Genomic DNA, 20,135 nt, shown 5'->3' with positions numbered 1-20,135 from the left:
CACATACACATCCTCCCCTCATTGATAAATCAGAGACTGGCATACATGTTGAGGTGAAATGTGTGACGTCATTTCTTACGATGACTCTCCACTACAGTACCAGCTCTCGCTGTGTAAGCTTAACAAGTAACAGATACAAAAAGAGAATGTAAGGTCACATACTAATGAAAGAAAAGCTACTGAAGACTGCCACCGAAAGGTATCCTCCAAAAGGCACTGAAGATCAAAGTGTTTCACTGATGTTAGTGCAGGCAGCCTGCCAACAAGAGGAAAAAGCAAACAGGGTGTAGAGAGGAAGATGTATGAACTAAATAAGGTGTTTCCCACGATTGTTAAGACTGAGTACAAAAATAAAATAAGAAAATAAGTGTTTCACTAAGAGATAGTCCAGTTTTTAGCACCGAAAGGTCACTGTTAAAATGCTAATGGATTTATTGAAGGAAGACAATGTGAACCATCAAAAAACGAATGTGTTGTTTTGGCAATTCTGCCCTCTAGTGGTTTTGTAATATTTTCTCTACGTTGCACGGGTGCATACATTTAGCTATACATTGTTAGTTTTGTTTTATTTTAAATGAATACAATCTAAAATTATTTACTTATAGTATGTCATTATCATGCGTTATTATGATATTTGTTTAACTCAACACAAAAATTGAATTTTGTAAGAATCTTCGCGAAGCTCTTCTCCATACAACAATTTGAAGTCATCCAGTCTATTATCACGTCGGACAAGCTACAAAAAGTAGCAAGACTCATAAGACTCTGTACGAAATAGTACATGCATTGTACGTCTAAGTTAATTAATTTTTTTTTCAAAAACAATTCCCGCGTTCTGTCGAAGGTCAGTTACGTCATCGGTTGCTTGTCTCGTGACTATTTCATTTGACTCATGATTAACGCGATGTATAAACGAATAAAGAGTTTTTATTTCTATTTATTTCTTTTTGTTTCTGTTCATTTTTCAATTTAAAAATGGTTTTCAAATTCACAGTTTTATTGATCTATTTAACTTCATTTTAAATCATGAATAAAAAACAGTTTTAAATCTATTTATTTGTCATTTAAAAGTGTTTGTACTTTTACATTTGTCTATTATATTTAACTATGTCTGTTTATTTCCATTTTTATGATTCAATTATTAAAATGATTGATTTCTTATTCATTTTTTTTCTCTTTGTCATTTAGGTGTTTTTTTTCCTTAATGCTTTATTAACAACAACAGATAGCATGTACAGTGCAATATATCATATAACAGAAAAAAATCACATGCCTCAACAAAGAAGGAACAAGAAGAAGAGAAAAAACAAGAGAAGAAAAAAAACACAACACAGCACAACAAGAGGGTACATAGTTAGATTTTAGAAAAAGATATACATTATATTATAGCATTCCAAAGCATATTACAATGCAATTTGAATATAGAAAATATACTTTATAGGTCAGCACCATTTATTATATTTTACCTTTAAAATTATGTGAAATTGTTAAAGGAGGAGCATATATTAATCACTTTGATTGCTTTACTATTTTTAGATTTTGACATCACATCAACAAATATTTTTATCTCCTTTTCAAGCACCATAAAAAGAGCTTTTCCTTTTGTAAACTTTATGGATGTGAAATTTACAAAGAAATAAAATAAAATTTATAATGAACTCAACATCTTTTAAGGAGTGATTCTTAATAAAATAACCCAAAATCACATGTTTGTAGGATAACGAAAAGGTTTTTAAAATATTATCAGCAATAAAAAAAACTTCACATTGTTCCAAAAATGTTGGGTATATTGACAAGACCAGAATAAATGAGAGATTGTTTCAGTGGAGCATTCACAGAAAGAACATTTCAAATCAATATCAATTTTTTTATTTTTGTAGAAATACCTTTGTGGGATAAACTCAATTAATTAATTTATATGAGACTTCTTTAATCTTATTTGTAAGGAAAAAATTTTGAGGTAATTTCCAGACTTGATTCCAATATACATCATTAAAAAAGCTTTTCCAGTAAGAAATAATATAAGGCGTAGAAATAATCTCTCTTAAAAATTTATTTCTTATTCATACTGGACCAGGAAAGACAGTCCTATAAACACGAGTGATCTTGCATTTATTTTTTATTTTTATAAAAATCACAGTTCGCATTTCTCAATCGTTTTAAATGATTTATGACCCATACAAAAACATTAATATTAGTTATTATATAATATTATGACTACAAAAGCATTAAGTGCTTAACATGTTTAAAATAAAGTGTATTAGGAGATGTATTCAAGAGTAAATAATTACAAATTATTTACTCCCCCATTATTATGTTTCTCATAGTCTGGTGTTGAGAGCAATAAAGCCATCTTAACGTTTTATTTTACTTTTAGTACTACATACACCATTCTAAACTTTTACATTGAAATCTTTTGTAAACTTTTATTTTGAATTATTTCTGCCATGACGTCATGGGGTTACAGTCGCTAGCAGCTTCCTCCATGCCGGAGTGGATGTAACAGGCGTGTGGATTGCTCATTTTGCCGGTGTTTTAATTTCATTGCTCGAATAAACTTCGATCAGAGGAGTTTGACTGCAGACATGTCGTACTGCAAGCAGGAAGGTACGGCTGAAGTGAATTTTACCTCACAAACGCTTTTTATTCTCATCTTTCAATGTCATTTAAGTTAGCTATGCGGCTAGGACTCATGCCCTTAAAGTCACTTTTACTAGACATAACGTTAAGTTACTTGCATACAAGTTATTGAAAAATTCAAGATGGTAAGATAGTGTCAGTCTTGTTTAGTTTTGCCGTATATTTAATGCGTTTGAGTAACATTTATAAATTGCTGAATAATTCATTCATTTTGGAAGTTCTCATTGACCACATGTCTATAGTATGAGATCATGTAATGCAATGAAATGAAATGAAATGCATATTTTACCTAATTCGAAGACCTGACTTATTTATATTTATTTGGATCATATTCAGTCATATTTTGTCAGCCTTCATGCAGCAGTGCCAGCAAGGTCACATCCTAAGGCAGTGTTTAATACAAATAGTGTGTACTTATGTACAAGTATTAAATCTCATTGAACTAACAACACGATGATGACCATGCAAGGGGTTAAAGTTCACACAGTTTATACTATAGAGACATAACTTGTGCTTAATGGTTTTGTCTATTTACAGATTATAGCAAGTCTGGTTGAATGTGAATGTGTGATCAGGCTCATAACCTCCATAGACTATGCACTGATCAGATCTCCTCAGAATAGTGATGGACCAATCATGTAAGATTTTCAATTACGATATACTTATGCATAATGCATATATTAATCTCTTGTTTTAGGTAAAGATCGCATTATATTTGTCACCAAAGAGGACCATGAAGCTCCTAGTAATGCTGAGCTTATTGAAGATGACCCCAATGACCCATATGAAGAACATGGTAAGCTTTTCCTAAAACAATGTGCTTTCAGCTAAATGCTTGCGGACAGTTGGAATAGATTTTATACTTGCATTAGGAATTGTCGTTTTCCATGTATACTGGTATTGTCAATAACCATGATGTTACACATAAAATTGTAAGTAATTCAGCAGCCATTAAATTTTTTGTCTTAAAGGAAAACACCACCGTATTTCAATATTTTACTATGTTGTTACCTCAACTTAGATGAATTAATAAACACCTATCTTTTTTTAATGCTTGCACTTTTAATCTTTATACAGTGCTTCTTGAATGTGTTAGCATTTGGCCTGGCCCCATTCATTCCTATGGCTCCAAACAAAAGTTTTATTTTGTGCCACCATACTTAATCGTGTAACTACTCATGTAACAGTCTTTAAATAGGGAAAACATGGTGTGTTTTGATAGCTTCTAAATTCATCCCTGTTTGGAGCCATAGGAATGAATGGGGCTAAGCTAAATGCTAACACATTCACTATGTGCTGTACAAAGATTAAAAGTGCACGCATTAAAAAAAGATGTATGTATTAATTCGTCTAAGTTGAGGTAAGAACATAGTCAAATATTGAAAAACGGTGGTGTTTTCCTTTAAGAGCCATTGTGGTTATGAGCTCACTTTTAGCATCCCTACTCTTGTCTTTTAAGTCTAATTTACTGGGCAAAAACTAAATAAACAATACTAAATATGAATTTGACAATAAAAGTATTGATTTAATAGATTTTGCAGTAATATCTTGAGTTCTTTTGGCCACAATAACCGTGTAGTGAATCTCCAATGTCATGACAGCTTTAGTTTAGACTGAAAAATCATTATCTTGTGGATAATGTCAGCTGAAATTGCATTAAATCTTGTTATTTTAAACAAAATTATGCTGCAAGATTTTTTAAAAGTATATTTAAGTTCCCTGTTATAGGCAACTCTGCATTTTTTTAAATTCCTAGTTTATTTCCATTAATTCCCATATAGTCCCGTCAATTCCTATTGAAAGTTTCCAGCCTTGAAAATTCCCATAATTTTGCAACCCTAGTTACTACTTAACTCACTTATTTTTATTTTATTCCTCCAGGTCTTATTTTACCCAATGGGGATATAAACTGGAACTGCCCATGTCTGGGTGGTATGGCTAGCGGCCCCTGTGGACAGCAGTTCAAGGAAGCGTTTTCTTGTTTCCACTATAGCAAGGAGGAGGTGAAGGGGTCCGATTGTGTGGAAAACTTCCGGGGCATGCAGGAATGCATGCAGAAATACCCTGAGCTCTACCCGCAGGAGGATGACAATGACAGCGCCCCTTCTGGAGGGGCTGATAGTACTACACCTACTGAATCCACTTCAACAGACTCTGTGCCATCACCCTCTACTGATTCCGAATCCACAGAAAACCCAGCAGCTAGCTAATATCACTCAGTACATTTCCTCCAAGCCTTTTTTCTTTTGGATCACAGCAGAGACAGCTCCGCTTTAGAGTATGCAGAGATGATATCTGACAACGCCACTGGACCGATTCTCTTGACCTGGCTGGCTGCATGATGGGAAGAAAGCCCCTAAACTTAATCTGATTAAAAGATTCAAATGACATGAACATGCACTTGAAAAACCTATAGCGAGATTTCGGGATCTATATGTGGATTAAGTGGCAACAAAAGTGGTATTAATCTTATGAATTTTGCGGACCAGTGACCTCATCTATGTTCCCTGTTTTAATCGATCAGCTTTTTTGTTGCGTTGTATGCTAACTAAGCTTGTTTGTCTTGTGCAGTACTGCAGATCAAAGGCCATTTAGAAAGCTCAGAGTTTTAATGTCCTCATAAACACAAATGTTTACTCAAACAAATGGTCTATATACATTTCCTGAGATTATTATTATTTTGTATAGAGTGATGAAACATTTTCATAAAGCAAAATTGAACAGTGTTTGAAAGCATAAAGCCCAAAATTTCAGTACCACGTTCAAACAGTAGGGGGCGGAGGTAAACCAACAGTCTTACCTGTAATAGAGATCAACTAGGACAGAATGGTTATAATAGTAAACAACATTACATTACTACATCATTCAACAGAGTAAATGTTGTATTCAGTAGAAGAATGCAAATGTTTATTATCCTAAAATGGCATGGTGTGATAAAATGTCTAACACTTGACAGAAGTCAACACTGTTTGTTTCAGGTTTCCCCCCAATGCATGCTAACGTTGACCAGGAATTTAGAATTGAATTGTTGCCAGATCTATTTGGTCTGGTCAGTACATTAACTGTGAAATGTGTTTTAAGCACACATGGTTATTTGCACCTTTTAATCAGTTCGTAAGGTTAAATGACTTGCAAATCTAGCTGTCTACCATAAACCTGTGTTAAGATGTCTGTCTCTGTGCACTTATTTGTCCTCGTACTGCCCATTTAAAGCTTAATCATTTATGTTGTGTTGAAACAAAACACCTGATCATTTTGCTGTGATTTTTCTGTTCTTGTAAAATGTTTTAATTAAAAATCTTTGTAATCTATAAAAAATGGGGTGATTTAAATGACTTCACATATTCATTTTTCTTTTTTGACATAAACAATTTAATTACAAAAGTATGAATGAATTACAAATGTGATGTGTCCACAAGACCAGTCATAAGGGTCCATTTTTATTGAGATGTAGCTATACATCACCTGGAAGCTGAATAAATAAGCTTCCCATTGATGTATGGTTTAGGATATACAACTATTTGGCTGAGATACAACTATATGAAAATCTGGAATCTGAGGATGCAAAAAATCGCTTTTTAAGTTGACCAAATGAAGTCTTAAAGAGACACTCCACTTTTTTTGAAAACATACTCCCAGCTTCCCTAGAGTAATTCTTACCGTTTGGAATCCATTCAGCTGATCTCTGGGTCTGGCGCTACCACTTTTAGCATAGCTTAGCATAATCCATTGAATCTGATTAGACCATTAGCATCGCGCTAAAAAATAACCAAAGAGTTTTGATATTTTTCCTATTTAAAACTGTAGTTACATCGTGTATTAAGACCGACAAAAAAAGTTGTGATTTTCTAGGCAGATATGGCTAGGAACTATACTCTCATTCCGGCGCAACAATCAAGGACCCCGCTGCCGCAACATGGCTGCAGGAGGCGCAATAACACTACGCAGCAGCCGAAAATAGTCCCCTTAGTAACTTTCAATGGCAGGGGACTATTTTCGGGCACTGTGCAACATCATTACGCCTGCCGCACAAATGGTACAGCAGCAAAGTCCCTGACCACCACGCCAGAACGAGATTATAGCTCCCAGTCACATCTGCCCAGAAAATCGCAACACAAAAAATTTCAATCCCTTTAAGCAACACATATTACTAATGAACAATAAAGTTTTGATATATTTACAGTAGGAAATTTACCAAAAAAAAATAGAACGTGATCTTCACTTAATATCCTAATGATTTTTGGCATAATAAATTTATAATTTTGACCTATATAATGTATTTTTGGCTATTGCTACAAATAAACCAGTGCTACTTATAACTGGTGTCGTAATGTAAAAAGAAATATTGAACCCAATGAAATAAAAAAGTAGTATGACTTAGGGGCAGTTTCACAGACAGGGTTTATCCTAGTCCCAGTGCATGTTTGAGCTGCCTTAATTTAAAAACATCTTGCACTGACATATATACCTGTCCCATTGTTTTGTCTCAAGATGCACACCAGTAATGTTTTTTGTAAGGTTTGTTTGTAAAAACTACTTAACTCTTTCCCCGCCATTGACAAGTTATTTAGTCAATTAAAGGCGGAGTGCACAATGTTTGAAAGCCAATGTTGACATTTAAAATTGAAATCACCTAAACAAACACACCCCTACCCCAATAGAATCTGGACCTTTTTTTGATAGACCCGCCCCACACATACGCAACCCAGGCAAAGATGTCGGTTAGTAGACACGCTCCTTACTGCTGATTGAGTGTGTTTTGGTAGTAAGCCCGACTCCCTTTTTCAAAGCGTTTTTCAAACATTGTGCACGCCGCCTTTAAGAGAAAACATTTGCATTAAAAAACGTGTTCTTGATGAGGTTTTATGATAATCTGTCATACCGCAATTATACACTAGATGGCGGACTTACCCAATTTATAAAAAAACTGAAGCAAAAAATTATTTACTAATTTTATACTCTGTGTATGTTTTGATAATCATTCTAAATCTGATCTTGAACAAAATTCCTTAAAAATGTTTTAATTATTTCAACTTTTTGAAAAAAAATAAGAAAAATACCCATATTTAAGAGTTTATAAGCAGAGAAAAAATATTTTAATATCCGTTATAATAATTTTTTTCCGTTTTGTTTGTTTGTTTATTGTTTGTTTGAAAGCAGAGGGTCTATTCTTTCATTTGATATATATTTGTATGTATATTTTTAGAAGAAACTTTTGTAAAAATCACAACATTTTCAAAAAATTGCTGGCGGGGAATGAGTTAAATGTCCAAATGTAACTAAGGCAGAGTCCTGAATTTATATAAACCCTATCCAGGAAACCGCCCATTAAAGTTTATATGTATGCTGGTGTGCTCCAATAAGTTGACTTTTCTTTCTCAGTTATCATTTTTTTTTTGCAACGTATGGTACATTCTGGAGGTGTCTTCATTGCTTTGATCACTGGTATGGGCTACAATATCATATGTGGTTTTGCCTGGTTGTGAGGGATGATCCGTTTGTCCTCCTCCATCTGTTTCCAATGCAGTGTTCACAAAACAACAGCCACTAGGAAAAGCAGTTGTGCTTGATATCAAGTCAGTCATCTGGTAATTGATCACATTACTCAGTTCCATCTGATCCATGATAATTCATATTTTCCAGCTGTGTGCTTTGGTCTGATGGCACATTTTTTTTAAACAAGGCTTTCAAGTTTTAGTAGTGTTTCGCTACATTCGGGTTAAGAGCCTCAAAGGCAGCCCTGGTGCAGTGCTTCTGTAACTTGAAAGCCCAGGGTTGGGGTCCAGGGCACCACCAGGCTCTGCATGGTGACCAATAGCCTCCCTGATTTAACCTCTTCTGGACCGGCCAGCAAATAATTTCCACCTAAAGATAGAAACAAGAGAGGTGCAAGTCACTAAACTAAATCTACTGTGATCTACAACTGTCTATAGCGCATTGATAACATGGTTTTGCTGATATACAATAGATAGATCTAAGGAAATTGGTTTGCATGACATAACAAACATTACCATACACAATGGAAAAGATTGAACAAGTGCAATACAATACATTTATAAAAAATATAGTACAGTTTGTTGGTATTTAGCTAGTCATGTCATCATACATAATGTGCATACTTTAAAGGCGGGGTGCATGATTTTTGAAAAACACTTTGGAAAAGGGAGTTGGGGCGAGTACCAAAACACACTTATACACTTCTATTATCAGTAGTAAGGGGTGTGTCTACTAACCGACATCGTTGCCTGCGTATGTGTGGGGCAGGTCTTTCAAAAGAAGGTCCAGATACTATTAGGGTAGGGGCGTGTTTGTTTAGGTGATTTCAAATGTGAACAATGGCTTTCAGAGATCATGCACCCCGCCTTTAAACATTAAAAGTACTATTATTATTTTTAGGTATACAGCTTATGGAAAAATTACTTTAAAAGCATTTCTAATAAATAAAGGTAACTGGGGACATTTAGCTGCTGTACCTGGGTTAAGAATGGGGCAGGTGCATCCCCGGCTGGTCCAGGAGAGCGGGTACAGTGTGTGCGTGCCCTGTGAAAGAGGCAGCTTTCCAGAACGAAACACTTTCCTCACTTTAACCTGGACAACAGCGTGTGTGCCCTTATCATGAGCGGATAACACGCTGGCGTTGATCACTACAGCAATCAGAAACAGTAAAGTCACTTATTACTGCATTAAATGTGTCTCAGACAGCTTCAATAAATAAGTGTCCACTGAATCAACATGAAATAAAAATCCATTACAAGCTTACCGTATGCGTGTTTCATCTTACAAAGATCAGACACACTTTTCAGCCTTTTCTCCTTACAGCTACACTTCCCTAGAGAGTAATACACACATAACTTACATAAATTGAACGTAAATATTTCTCCATAATCAAACACAAAATTAAGAAATTTTATTTTGTATAAAGGCAAAGCAGCAAATTTTTGGATCATGAATTTAGTGATTTAGTGCATATAGATTTGTCATATACACTAACCTAAAGGATTATTAGGAACACCACACTAATACTGTGTTTGACCCCCTTTCGCCTTCACAACTGCCTTAATTCTACGTGGCATTGATTCAACAAGGTGCTGAAAGCATTCTTTATAAATGTTGGCATATATATGTAGGATACCATCTTGCAGTTGATGGAGATTTGTGGGGTGCACATCCAAGGCACGAAGCACCCATTCTACCACATCCCAAAGATGCCCTATTAGGTTGAGATCTGGTGACTATGGGGGCCATTTTAGTACAGTGAACTCATTGTCATGTTCAAGAAACCAATTTGAAATGATTCGAGCTTTGTGACATGGTGCATTATCCTGCTGGAAGTAGCCATCAGAGGATGGGTACATGGTGGTCATAAGGGATGGACATGGTCAGAAACAATGCTCAGGTAGGCCGTGGCATTTAAACGATGCCCAATTGGCACTAAGGGGCCTAAAGTGTGAAAAGAAAACATCCCCCACACCATTACACCACCACCACCAGCCTGCACAGTGGTAACAAGGCATGATGGATCCATGTTCTCATTCTGTTTATGCAAAATTCTGACTCAACAGAACATCGAGACTCATCAGACCAGGCAACATTTTTCCAGTCTTCAACTGTCCAATTTTGGTGAGCTCGTGCAAATTGTAGCCTCTTTTTCCTATTTGTAATGGAGGTGGGGTCTTCTGCTGTTGTAGCCCATCCGCCACAAGGTTGTGCGTGTTGTGGCTTCACAAATGCTTTGCTGCATACCTCAGTTGTAACGAGTGGTTATTTCAGTCAAAGTTGCTCTCAGCTTGAATCAGTCGGCCTATTCTCCTCTGACCTCTAGCATCAACAAGGCATTTTTGCCCACAGGACTGACACATACTGGATGTTTTTCCCTTTTTACACCATTCTTTGTAAACCCTAGAAATGGTTGTAGGCAAAAATCTCAGTAACTAAGCACTCAGACCGGCCCGTCTGGCACCAACAACCATGCCACGCTCAAAATTACTTAAATCACCTTTCTTTCCCATTCTGACATTCTGTTTGGAGTTCAGAAGATTGTCTTGACCAGGACCACACCCCTAAATGCATTGAAGCAACTGCCATGTGATTGGTTGATTAGATAATTGCATTAATGATAAATTGAACAGGTGTTCCTAATAATCCTTTAGGTGAGTGTATTTTTGGATAATAATGCATAAAAATATTTATTATAACATTCTGACTAAACTTCTTACTAACATTTATTTTAAAAAGTTAGTATTTACGCAACATGATCTCATGGAAAGTCGTGTAATATTCACGCAAAATTTGATCAATTTATTTGTGTCCATGGCACGAAATTCAACTTTTTGACGTGTCTTGAGCATAAATGTTTTTCATGACACGAATTTCTTATAAATAGTTTTCCGTGTCCGTGGCACGACTTTCTTTATCATGTCATTTTACGTATTGTTTTCTCTTTTTCCCCCCCTATTTTTAAATAATTGTCGCTTGTGATTGGGGTTAGATTTGGGGTTTGGGTTAGGATGTACTTTATGTATTGGTTTCTACATGTTTTTCTTCCACTTTTAAAACTTTTCCTGCCTGGAGTTTGGGTTTGGGTTACGATGTCTAAAAATGTAACAGAAAGTGATTCTAACCCCAACCCCAAGTGACAATGGTAAGAAAATAGGAAAACACTATGAGAAAACAATACATAAAATGAAACAAAAAAGAAAGTCGTGCCAGGGACACAAAAAAATATTCCTAGAAATTTGTGTGAGTGTCACGAAAAAGACATTTCGTGCTCAAGGCACCTAAAAAAAATCTAAATTTCGTGCCATGGACACAAATAAATTGATCAAATTTTGCATGACTATAACATAAAAATCAAGCATATTTGCTTAATAGCATTATGAAATTAAGGTTCATATTGCAATCCTACAGACAATTATTTTTACATTGAGTACAGCTACTATATAAATCGTATAAAAAATTGACACAGGATGGTAACACAATAAATATAAAAGTATGATTGTTTTTTTGCCTGTACTACTATGGATGTTGGAAAAACTGCTTTGCTATAAATTATACATTTTTTAATTGTGATACCATTTTCAAAACTATAAAATAACAATGCATAAAAAACTAAAATTCATTTTAATTAGCAAAAATGTATCTCTTTTTTTTCTTTTCTTTGACTTTGAGTTGAATTATGATCATTGCATTTCTGAGGTTTCATGAGGTTCATCCACTCTCATTATGTTTACACAGCTAAACATTTAAGCCTTATACGTTTTGAAGGAGTCACATAAAAAGCCTCATCTTTGACAAGTCAGATCCTAAATTTACTGCTGTGGTTTCCCACGTTTCACAATAGTCTTTGTTGCTGTGGAATGTATTGTTATTGTAGTCGTCTCACCTGTGTAGTACAGTGCAGAGATGGCCAGTTCTTTAGGCCACACCCTCTCATCCTCTTGAGGTTTAAAGTGGGACAGTTCAGGAATTTTCCCACCAATGCGTACATTGTAAAGCTTGACATTGCCTCTGCTGTAAAAGGAAAACAATACAACTGAAAACAACCAAAAATAAAAAATTATTCAAAGCGACAAATAACTGACAGTGAAAATAATACGAGGAGATACTTATACTTTTAGTTTCAAACAGCTAATGTAAACTCTGACCTGTCTAGACAATGACCAGTGATGGGGTCACAGGTCAGAGGGCACACACAAACTTTGCAGCCTTCCTCTCCGAAGCCCCAGTACCCCGCGACACAATGACTGCAGGTGGTGCCACCCACACCGGGTTTACAGTGACACTGTCCACTTCTGGGATGGCACCACGGTGTCTCGCTGCTCGCTGACACAGAGCCAACTGGGTCACACCAGCATCCTGCCATAGAAAGCCCTTTGAATTACACTGTGAAGTAAAACTGCTAACGAAGCAGGATTATAAATGAAAAAAAAGTAATATTGTTGTAACCTAAACCTTTACATTCTGATATACTGTATGTCCTTCAGAATGTCTTACGTATGCAAGCATGTGGCGAGTTGAGGGGTCTGGCAGGGTGACGGTGGAATCCGGGGCGGCAGCGCTGGCACCGGCGACCCACGGTGTTATGCTGGCAGTTGTCACAGATACCACCACTACTGCCCCCTGTTGACAGCCACACTCGCTGCGAGAAGTGACAGCTTTCTGCGTGCCCATTACAATCACATTTCTGAACAGATAGAAGAAAGAGGTACGGAAAGAGGAAAACTTTGAGAAACAACCCAAAATGCTGGGTTGTTTTAACCCATTGCTGGGAGAGTTCATTGTTTGCCGTCCATAAAGATATAAAGAGTTTGGTTCCAAAAAGAGATTATTTTTCAAATTTTATTTTTTGTTTGCAGTTCGTTTGTATTGATTTAAGCCGTCCTAACAAAAACGTAGCACAGCTAAGTAGCACAATAAAACACTATAAAAACATGATAACACAATAATTACTATGTTTTGACAATTTATCTCGTTTTGGAACCAAACTCTTCATATTTTTTAGTGCTGGGCATAGATTAACTGCAATTAAGAGATGAGAGAAAGATTTCTTATTTTCCAGTTTTCCTAATTCATAGGACTGACAAGCCTGTTCGGACAGTAAAGTCACTTACTCTGGCATGGGTTGCTCTCACCGCTGCTTCCGTTGGCAGCTCTCCAGGGTCGATCATTGTAGAGTGGCTCACACCTCTCGCAATGTTCACCAGCTGTGTGGTGGGTACACACACACACACCAGACACCTGCAATCCAGCCACATAAATCCACAAAGACTAAAGATACATATAACGGGCCATTTACGGCCTCAAGGTGCAGACTAGGAAAGACTATACTTGAAATATTTGTTAAACAAAACAGAATTAATCTCAATTACTTCTTTCAGTAGCTCAACTGGTAAAGTGTGGCGCTATCATCGTCATGGCAAGGACATGGGATATAACAAGATTAAGCATACCTAATACTATACATGGGAGGCAATGCAACGTTCAATATTGCCGCCTCATAGTCCTACCCCCAAACCTAACCCGAAGCCCTTACCCTACCAGATCCAATCATGGTTGTGGCTAGAAAGGATACAGCTATGGCGAAAATCTTGTAAAAAATCTCTCAAGATGAGCTCTGTTTTTATCCTAACCTACCCCCAAACCTAAACCCTAGCCCTACCAGAACCAATCATGATTGTGGCTAGAAGGGATACACCTATGGCCAAAATCTCGTGACATCTCCCAGGATGAGCGCTGTTTTTATCCAACCCCAAACCTAAAACCTAGCCCTACCAGAACAATCATGATTGTGGCTAGAAGGGATACAGCTATGGACCAAACTTGGAAATATCCCAGGATGAGCGCTGTTTTTATCCTAATCCTACCCCCAAACCTAAACCCTAGCCCTATCAGAACCAATCATGGTTGTGGCTAGAAGGGAAACAGCTATGACCAAAATCTCGCCGGATAAGCGCTGTTTCTATCCAACCCCAAACCTAGAACCTAGCCCTACCAGAACCAATCATGGTTGTGGCTAGAAGGGATACAGCTATGGCCAAAATCTCATGAAATTTCCTAGGATGAGCGCTGTTTTTATCCTAATCCTACCTCCAAACCTAAACCCTAGCCCTACCAGAACCAATCATGGTTGTGGCTAGAAGGGATACAGCTATGGCCAAAATCTCGTGACATCTCCCAGGATGAGTGCTGTTTTTATCCTAATCCTATCCTATCCTAAAACCAAACCCTAGCCCTACCAGAACCAATCATGGTTGTGGCTAGAAGGAATACAGCTATGGCCAAAATCTTGTGAAATCTCCCAGGATGAGCGCTGTTTTTACCCAACCCCAAACCTAAAACCTAGCCCTACCAGAACCAATCATGATTGTGGCTAGAAGGGATACAGCTATGGACCAAATCTTGGAAATCTCCCAGGATGAGCGCTGTTTTTATCCTAATCCTAACCCCAAACCTAAACCCTAGCCCTACCAGAACCAATCATGGTTGTGGCTGAAAAGAATACAGCTATGTACCAAATCTTGGAAATCTCCCAGGATGTGCGATGTTTTTATCCTAATCCTACCCCCAAATCTAAACCCTATCCCTATCAGAACCAATCATGGTTGTGACTAGAAGGGATACAGCTATGACCAAAATCTCACCGGATAAGTGCTGTTTTTATCCAACCCCAAACCTAGAACCTAGCCGTACCAGAACCAATCATGGTTGTGGCTAGAAGGAATACAGCTATGGCCAAAATCGTATGAAATCTCCCAGGATGAGCGCTGTTTTTATCCTAATCCTACCCCCAAACCTAAACCCTAGCCCTACCAAAACCAATCATGGTTGTGGCTAAAAGGGATACAGCTATGCCAAAATCTCATTCAAATCTCACTGGATAAGCGCTGATTTTATCCTAATCCTACCCCCAAACCTAAACTCTAACCCTATCAGAACCAATCATGGTTGTGGCTAAAAAGAATACAGCTATGGACCAAATCTTGGAAATCTCCCAGGATGAGCGCTGTTTTTATCCTAATCCTAACCCCAAACCTAGAACCTAGCCCTACCAGAACCAATCATGGTTGTGGCTAGAAGGGATACAGCTATGGACCAAATCTTGGAAATCTCCCAGGATGAGCGCTGTTTTTATCCTAATCCTACCCCCAAACCTAAACCCTAGCCCTACCAGAACCAATCATGGTTGTGGCTAGAAGGGATACAGCTATGGACCAAATCTTGGAAATCTCCCAGGATGAGCGCTGTTTTTATCCTAATCCTACCCCCAAACCTAAACCCTAGCCCTACCAGAACCAATCATGGTTGTGGCTAAAAGGGATACAGCTATGCCAAAATCTCATTCAAATTTCACTGGATAAACCCTGATTTTATCCTAATCCTACCCCCAAACCTAAACCTAACCCTTACCAGAACCAATAATGGTTGTGGCTAGAAGGGATACACCTGTGGCCAAAATCTCGTGAAATCTCCCAGGATGAGCGCTGTTTTTATCTTAATCCTACCCCCAAACCTAACCCTAAACCCAAGATTTCACAGGAGTTAGGCCGTAGCTATATCCAATCTAGCCAAAACCTAACCCAAAAACCGTTGTTTTCATCCTAATCCTACCCCCAAACCTAACACTAGACCCAACATCTCGCGAGATTTGGCCATAGCTGTATCCCATCTAGCCAGAACCACCAATCATCAATCGGTAAAGAAAGACTGATGATTCTCTGGGGGAGGGGCTTTGAATAAAGTAGTTTTTAGCATCATTTGAGCTTAAAAAATAAAGGTTATAGTACAGTTGATGTCAGGTTTAATTGTTAGTCAAAATATGTTGTTTAATTTGTTGCAATTTTAGAGATTTCTGTCTGTCCCCATTCAAGTAGATAGGACTTTAGTCTTGCATGACTGAAATAACTGCCCGGAGGCATTGCAAGCATGGTCGCCTAGTGGCACAACTTCCCTAAAGGGACTTTAGTCATGGTCACGGGTTTGATTCCTATGGAAGGCGTGTGCACTTAATGTACAAGGTATAGATTATTCACTTGTCTGCCAAATGTAATTCTCATAATTATGCATTTAATAGGTGGTTGTGCATCTGCCTGTCTATTAATTCCATCATAAACTTACCATATTGCCGTCTTGCAAGCTGTCTTGTCCTTCATTTTTAGGAAGGCAGTGTTCAGCATGACCATGACACAAACACGTCCCTTTAGCCACAAGAGAGTAGATAGCAAAAGGAGATGAATCTTGATCTGAGCTAGCTGTGAGTGACCTGCTTTGCATTTTGGGTAAAAATGTGGGATCCTGGACACTCCGCTGGCTTTTAGAGACTAGACAATGCTGAGACTTCAGAAACTGTATTCGCAGGTTAGTCAGGGTCAGTCGGGACAGAGCTTCGGGACTGTAAGGATCAACAATCCCACTTCCTAATCCTATGGAACGGAATATGATCTGGAAAACAATTAAAACATTCCATCATGATTTTATAAGGAGCATCGGACAGATCAGAGTTTAAAGTTAAACAAATATGAGATTAGGAGCATCAAATCTATTATTTCAATTATTTTAATGTCAATATTATAAATGTTCAATGTTATAATATTTTCACAGAATGTTCTTTACATTATCTAAAGGATGATTTTATGTAGAAAACAATCAATCACAAAAATGAATGAGGTGTTTTGTGGTGGAGACCACAAGGTTTCTTTCTCCGTACCTCTCCTCTGCTGCATGGGAGCACACTGGAATACCTGGATGTGCACAGAGCTCCTGGTTGGCTCACATCGTCAGGGACTCCAAACATCTCACTGCAGTTCCTGGCAAACAGTTTTAAAGTTTCCCACGTCTGACCGAAGTCCCGCGAGCATTCCAGCCTCATGGCAGCAGGACGTGGGGAACGAAACAACATCACGACATGGCTCAGGCAGAACCGTGACTCCAAGTCAAGCCGAATTTCTTCCTTTTCTCCAGCGGTCGCCACAGAAGCCCACCAGGTATCTGGATGAAGAAATGGGTCATCTGCCATCATGGCAGGAGGATGGAGCTCTGCTACACAGCGTGGCTGAGTCGGCGAGCAGGAAGAGTTGAAGAGCGTGAAGAGGGTCCTGCCAATAGCCAAGTTACCCATAGGAGGGCTGCAGGCGCGGCCAACACATCTGGACTCTGTATTAAAAAAGGACAAGGAAATCCATACACATTCACATAAATTTACAAGCACTGCAGGAAACGAAGATGAAATGTAAACACTACAGTCAGGTTCTGACACGTCACAATGTTTGACAGCCATCTTATAGGACTTTCACTGAACCAATCTCTGGATCGAACCACATACATAGACAACACTGCAGCATTTGCACTTTTAACTATTGTCTAATAAAAGTTGCTTCTCGCAAATAAGCTCTTTAAAGGGATAGTTCACCCAAAATAAAAAATAATGTCATTAATGACTCACCCTCATGTCGTTCTAAACTTGTAAGACCTCCGTTCATCTTCGGAACACAGTTTAAGATGTTTTATATTTAGTCCGAGAGCTTGTTGACCCTTCATTGAAAATCTATGTACGGTATACTTTCCATGTCCAGAAAGGTAAACAAAACATCATCTAAGTAGTCCATGTGACATCAGTGGGTCAGTTAGAATGTGTTGAAGCATCGAAAATACATTTTGGTCCAAAAATAACAAAAATTACAACTTTATTCAGCAATGTCTTCTCTTCCACGTCATTCTTCTCTGACGTATGACGCGGCTGACGTGTTATCTGGTGCGCCCCAGCCGTGTTTTTTTGTTGTTGTTTTTTTGTGCGCCCGGGCTTCGTTTACAGTCTGAGGGAGACGCACGCTGTAAGTATGAAAAAAAATCACAAACATGCCTGAAGATAACACACGTCATCCGCGTCACTGCAGTCACGTGACTTTAGTCTCGCGCATGCGCTTCACAACAGAAGCGGAAGAGAAGACAATGCTGAATAAAGTCATAATTTTTGGACCAAAATGTATTTTCGATGCTTCAACACATTCTAACTGACCCACTGATGTCACATAGACAGTATACTGTACATAGATTTTCAATGAAGGGTCAACAAGCTCTCAGACTAAATATAAAACATCTTAAACTGTGTTCTGAAGATGAACGGAGGTCTTACGAGTTTGGAATGACATGAGGGTGAGTCATTAATGACATCATTTTCATTTTTGGGTGACTATCCCTTTAAAATAACGATTTCTTAAAGCATCTTTGTCTGTATGATTCACAAAAGGACCTTTAACATCCACAGGACCTTTGACTGAATAGTTCTTTGAGGAAAAATAAAATTATATGTTTATAAATCTGAAAGTCTATTATTATTATTATTTAATTGATTAAACTATTAATGTAACTCCTATTACAAATTATTCTACTAACAAACTTACGTAAAATATGAATGCATAAATGACATCCTATTCAAATGTACATTCAATAATGATCTGTTACGCAATATGTAATCAATAACTTTTTAAAATAATATTTCAATTAAGATTTAAACAAGAAAACCTTACCTGTGAAGCCTTGCACAAACCCAGGAAATAAAAATACGCACTTCAATAGCAGCATCACAAACAGAGGATTCATGCTCAACAGTCTTTAGACGAGATGTTCATCCGGAAGCATCCGAGTCCCAGTGCATCATTTATTTATGCGCATGGTCTTTCAACATCTGTGCTCGTGTTATTGCCTCGTTTATGGATCGCTTTGTTGTACTCCTCACTTTTGTTTTCTTGTAAAAGCGTCTTAAATGTACTGTAAATGTAGATTAATAACATCCGGCTATTGGTAATCCATTTTCAGTTTGTCAACAAGAAAATTTCTGATGCTGATGATGGGATGCGCTTTTAAATACACCTGTCCAAAATCCAGGCTTCTTCACTTGAACATTGCCGTCTTTGCGCATTTAGATGAAAATAGTTCATCCTTGTGTTTTCTGTGGTTGGACGTGATGTTCCTTACCTCTGGGAAGCCAAGAGAGAAATATGAAAACCCAAAAACACATTGGGAACGTGTGTGCGTCGCTGCGACTCCCGTGCGTAATGCGCGCTCTCCAGGCATGAATGACTGTGTGCTGAACTAAAAGTGAGGCATTTAATAGACTCTCCACTGCCCCACATTGAAATACTACAGTAGTGCAGTAAAAGTGTTTAAATTACAAACCTGTATGAGTCCCATTGTTATGAACAACTGAGCAATTTTCATTATGTTGTTATGAACACCAATCTAAAAAAAACAAAAGTTTAAATAAAGACAAAAAATATATAAACCCATTTAATAGATAACAACTCTTTAATGTCATTTATTATTAATAATTGAAAATAGATTATCATGATATCAAATGCTTATGGTCATTTACTCATTATATTATCCACATAGCATCTTCAAATTAGCTGCATACAATTTGTAAAAAAAATACTTTGACACATTTAACAGACGCTTTAATCCAAAGCACATTGCAGTTACAGTATCTCTATCTCTTTGTATTTTTCACCCAGCTTGTTGAGGTCCCACCTTAAGATTGCCATCTATTCTGGGCTTTCATTGGTTGCTTTTTCCTCTTTATTTGATCCATTTCATCCATTTTAAAATAATATTAACCATTTTTAATTCAATTTATTTACATGAAATAAATAAACATACATTTTCATATACACATTTTCTAGTTTGCGTGGGGATTACACGATCGCATGAGTAAGTTTATAGATTTGCTGGTACTGAAGAACAAAGTTAATGCAATCCAGCCACAGAGAATTCCAGAAACTGCATATAACAGAGCACTTGAGACCTGCTCTCCTTAATGGGGTGAAGGAAGGTATTTTATGTACCCTCTTGTTTTGAACTACAGTACTTTTCTTTTGGTCATGTGTGGCTTTGATGTTTCATTAAAGGAAACTGAAATACGTCCATAAATATCCTAAAGATGGTTACTGTGACATGAGGTAAGGTACTGTAGGACATGTCACATGTTTAAAGCATGTTTTCCC

General features: G+C 37.5%; 2 protein-coding genes across 2 annotated transcripts; one reads left to right on the top strand and one right to left on the bottom strand.

The window, feature by feature from the left end:
* Positions 1 to 2,447: 2,447 nt before the first annotated feature.
* Positions 2,448 to 5,958, top strand: chchd4a (coiled-coil-helix-coiled-coil-helix domain containing 4a). Its single transcript, XM_055184787.2, has 3 exons — positions 2,448 to 2,607; positions 3,338 to 3,436; positions 4,522 to 5,958. The coding sequence occupies exons 1-3, from the start codon at positions 2,586 to 2,588 to the stop codon at positions 4,848 to 4,850; spliced, it is 450 nt and encodes a 149-aa protein (XP_055040762.1). The 5' UTR covers positions 2,448 to 2,585; the 3' UTR covers positions 4,851 to 5,958.
* Positions 5,959 to 7,860: 1,902 nt separating this feature from the next.
* On the bottom strand, positions 7,861 to 19,306 carry LOC129428202 (netrin-4). Its single transcript, XM_073876193.1, has 10 exons — positions 18,663 to 19,306; positions 16,844 to 17,289; positions 16,255 to 16,578; positions 13,255 to 13,377; positions 12,634 to 12,826; positions 12,285 to 12,495; positions 12,023 to 12,150; positions 9,401 to 9,469; positions 9,114 to 9,284; positions 7,861 to 8,505 (listed from the first exon to the last, which is right to left on the bottom strand). The coding sequence occupies exons 1-10, from the start codon at positions 18,733 to 18,735 to the stop codon at positions 8,369 to 8,371; spliced, it is 1,875 nt and encodes a 624-aa protein (XP_073732294.1). The 5' UTR covers positions 18,736 to 19,306; the 3' UTR covers positions 7,861 to 8,368.
* Positions 19,307 to 20,135: the final 829 nt, after the last annotated feature.

The sequence above is a fragment of the Misgurnus anguillicaudatus genome, chromosome 14 (genome assembly GCF_027580225.2).
Source record: "Misgurnus anguillicaudatus chromosome 14, ASM2758022v2, whole genome shotgun sequence".
NCBI lineage: Eukaryota > Metazoa > Chordata > Actinopteri > Cypriniformes > Cobitidae > Misgurnus > Misgurnus anguillicaudatus.
The sequence above is the reverse complement of the archived record's forward strand: the minus strand, read 5'-3'. Positions and strand labels throughout refer to the sequence as shown.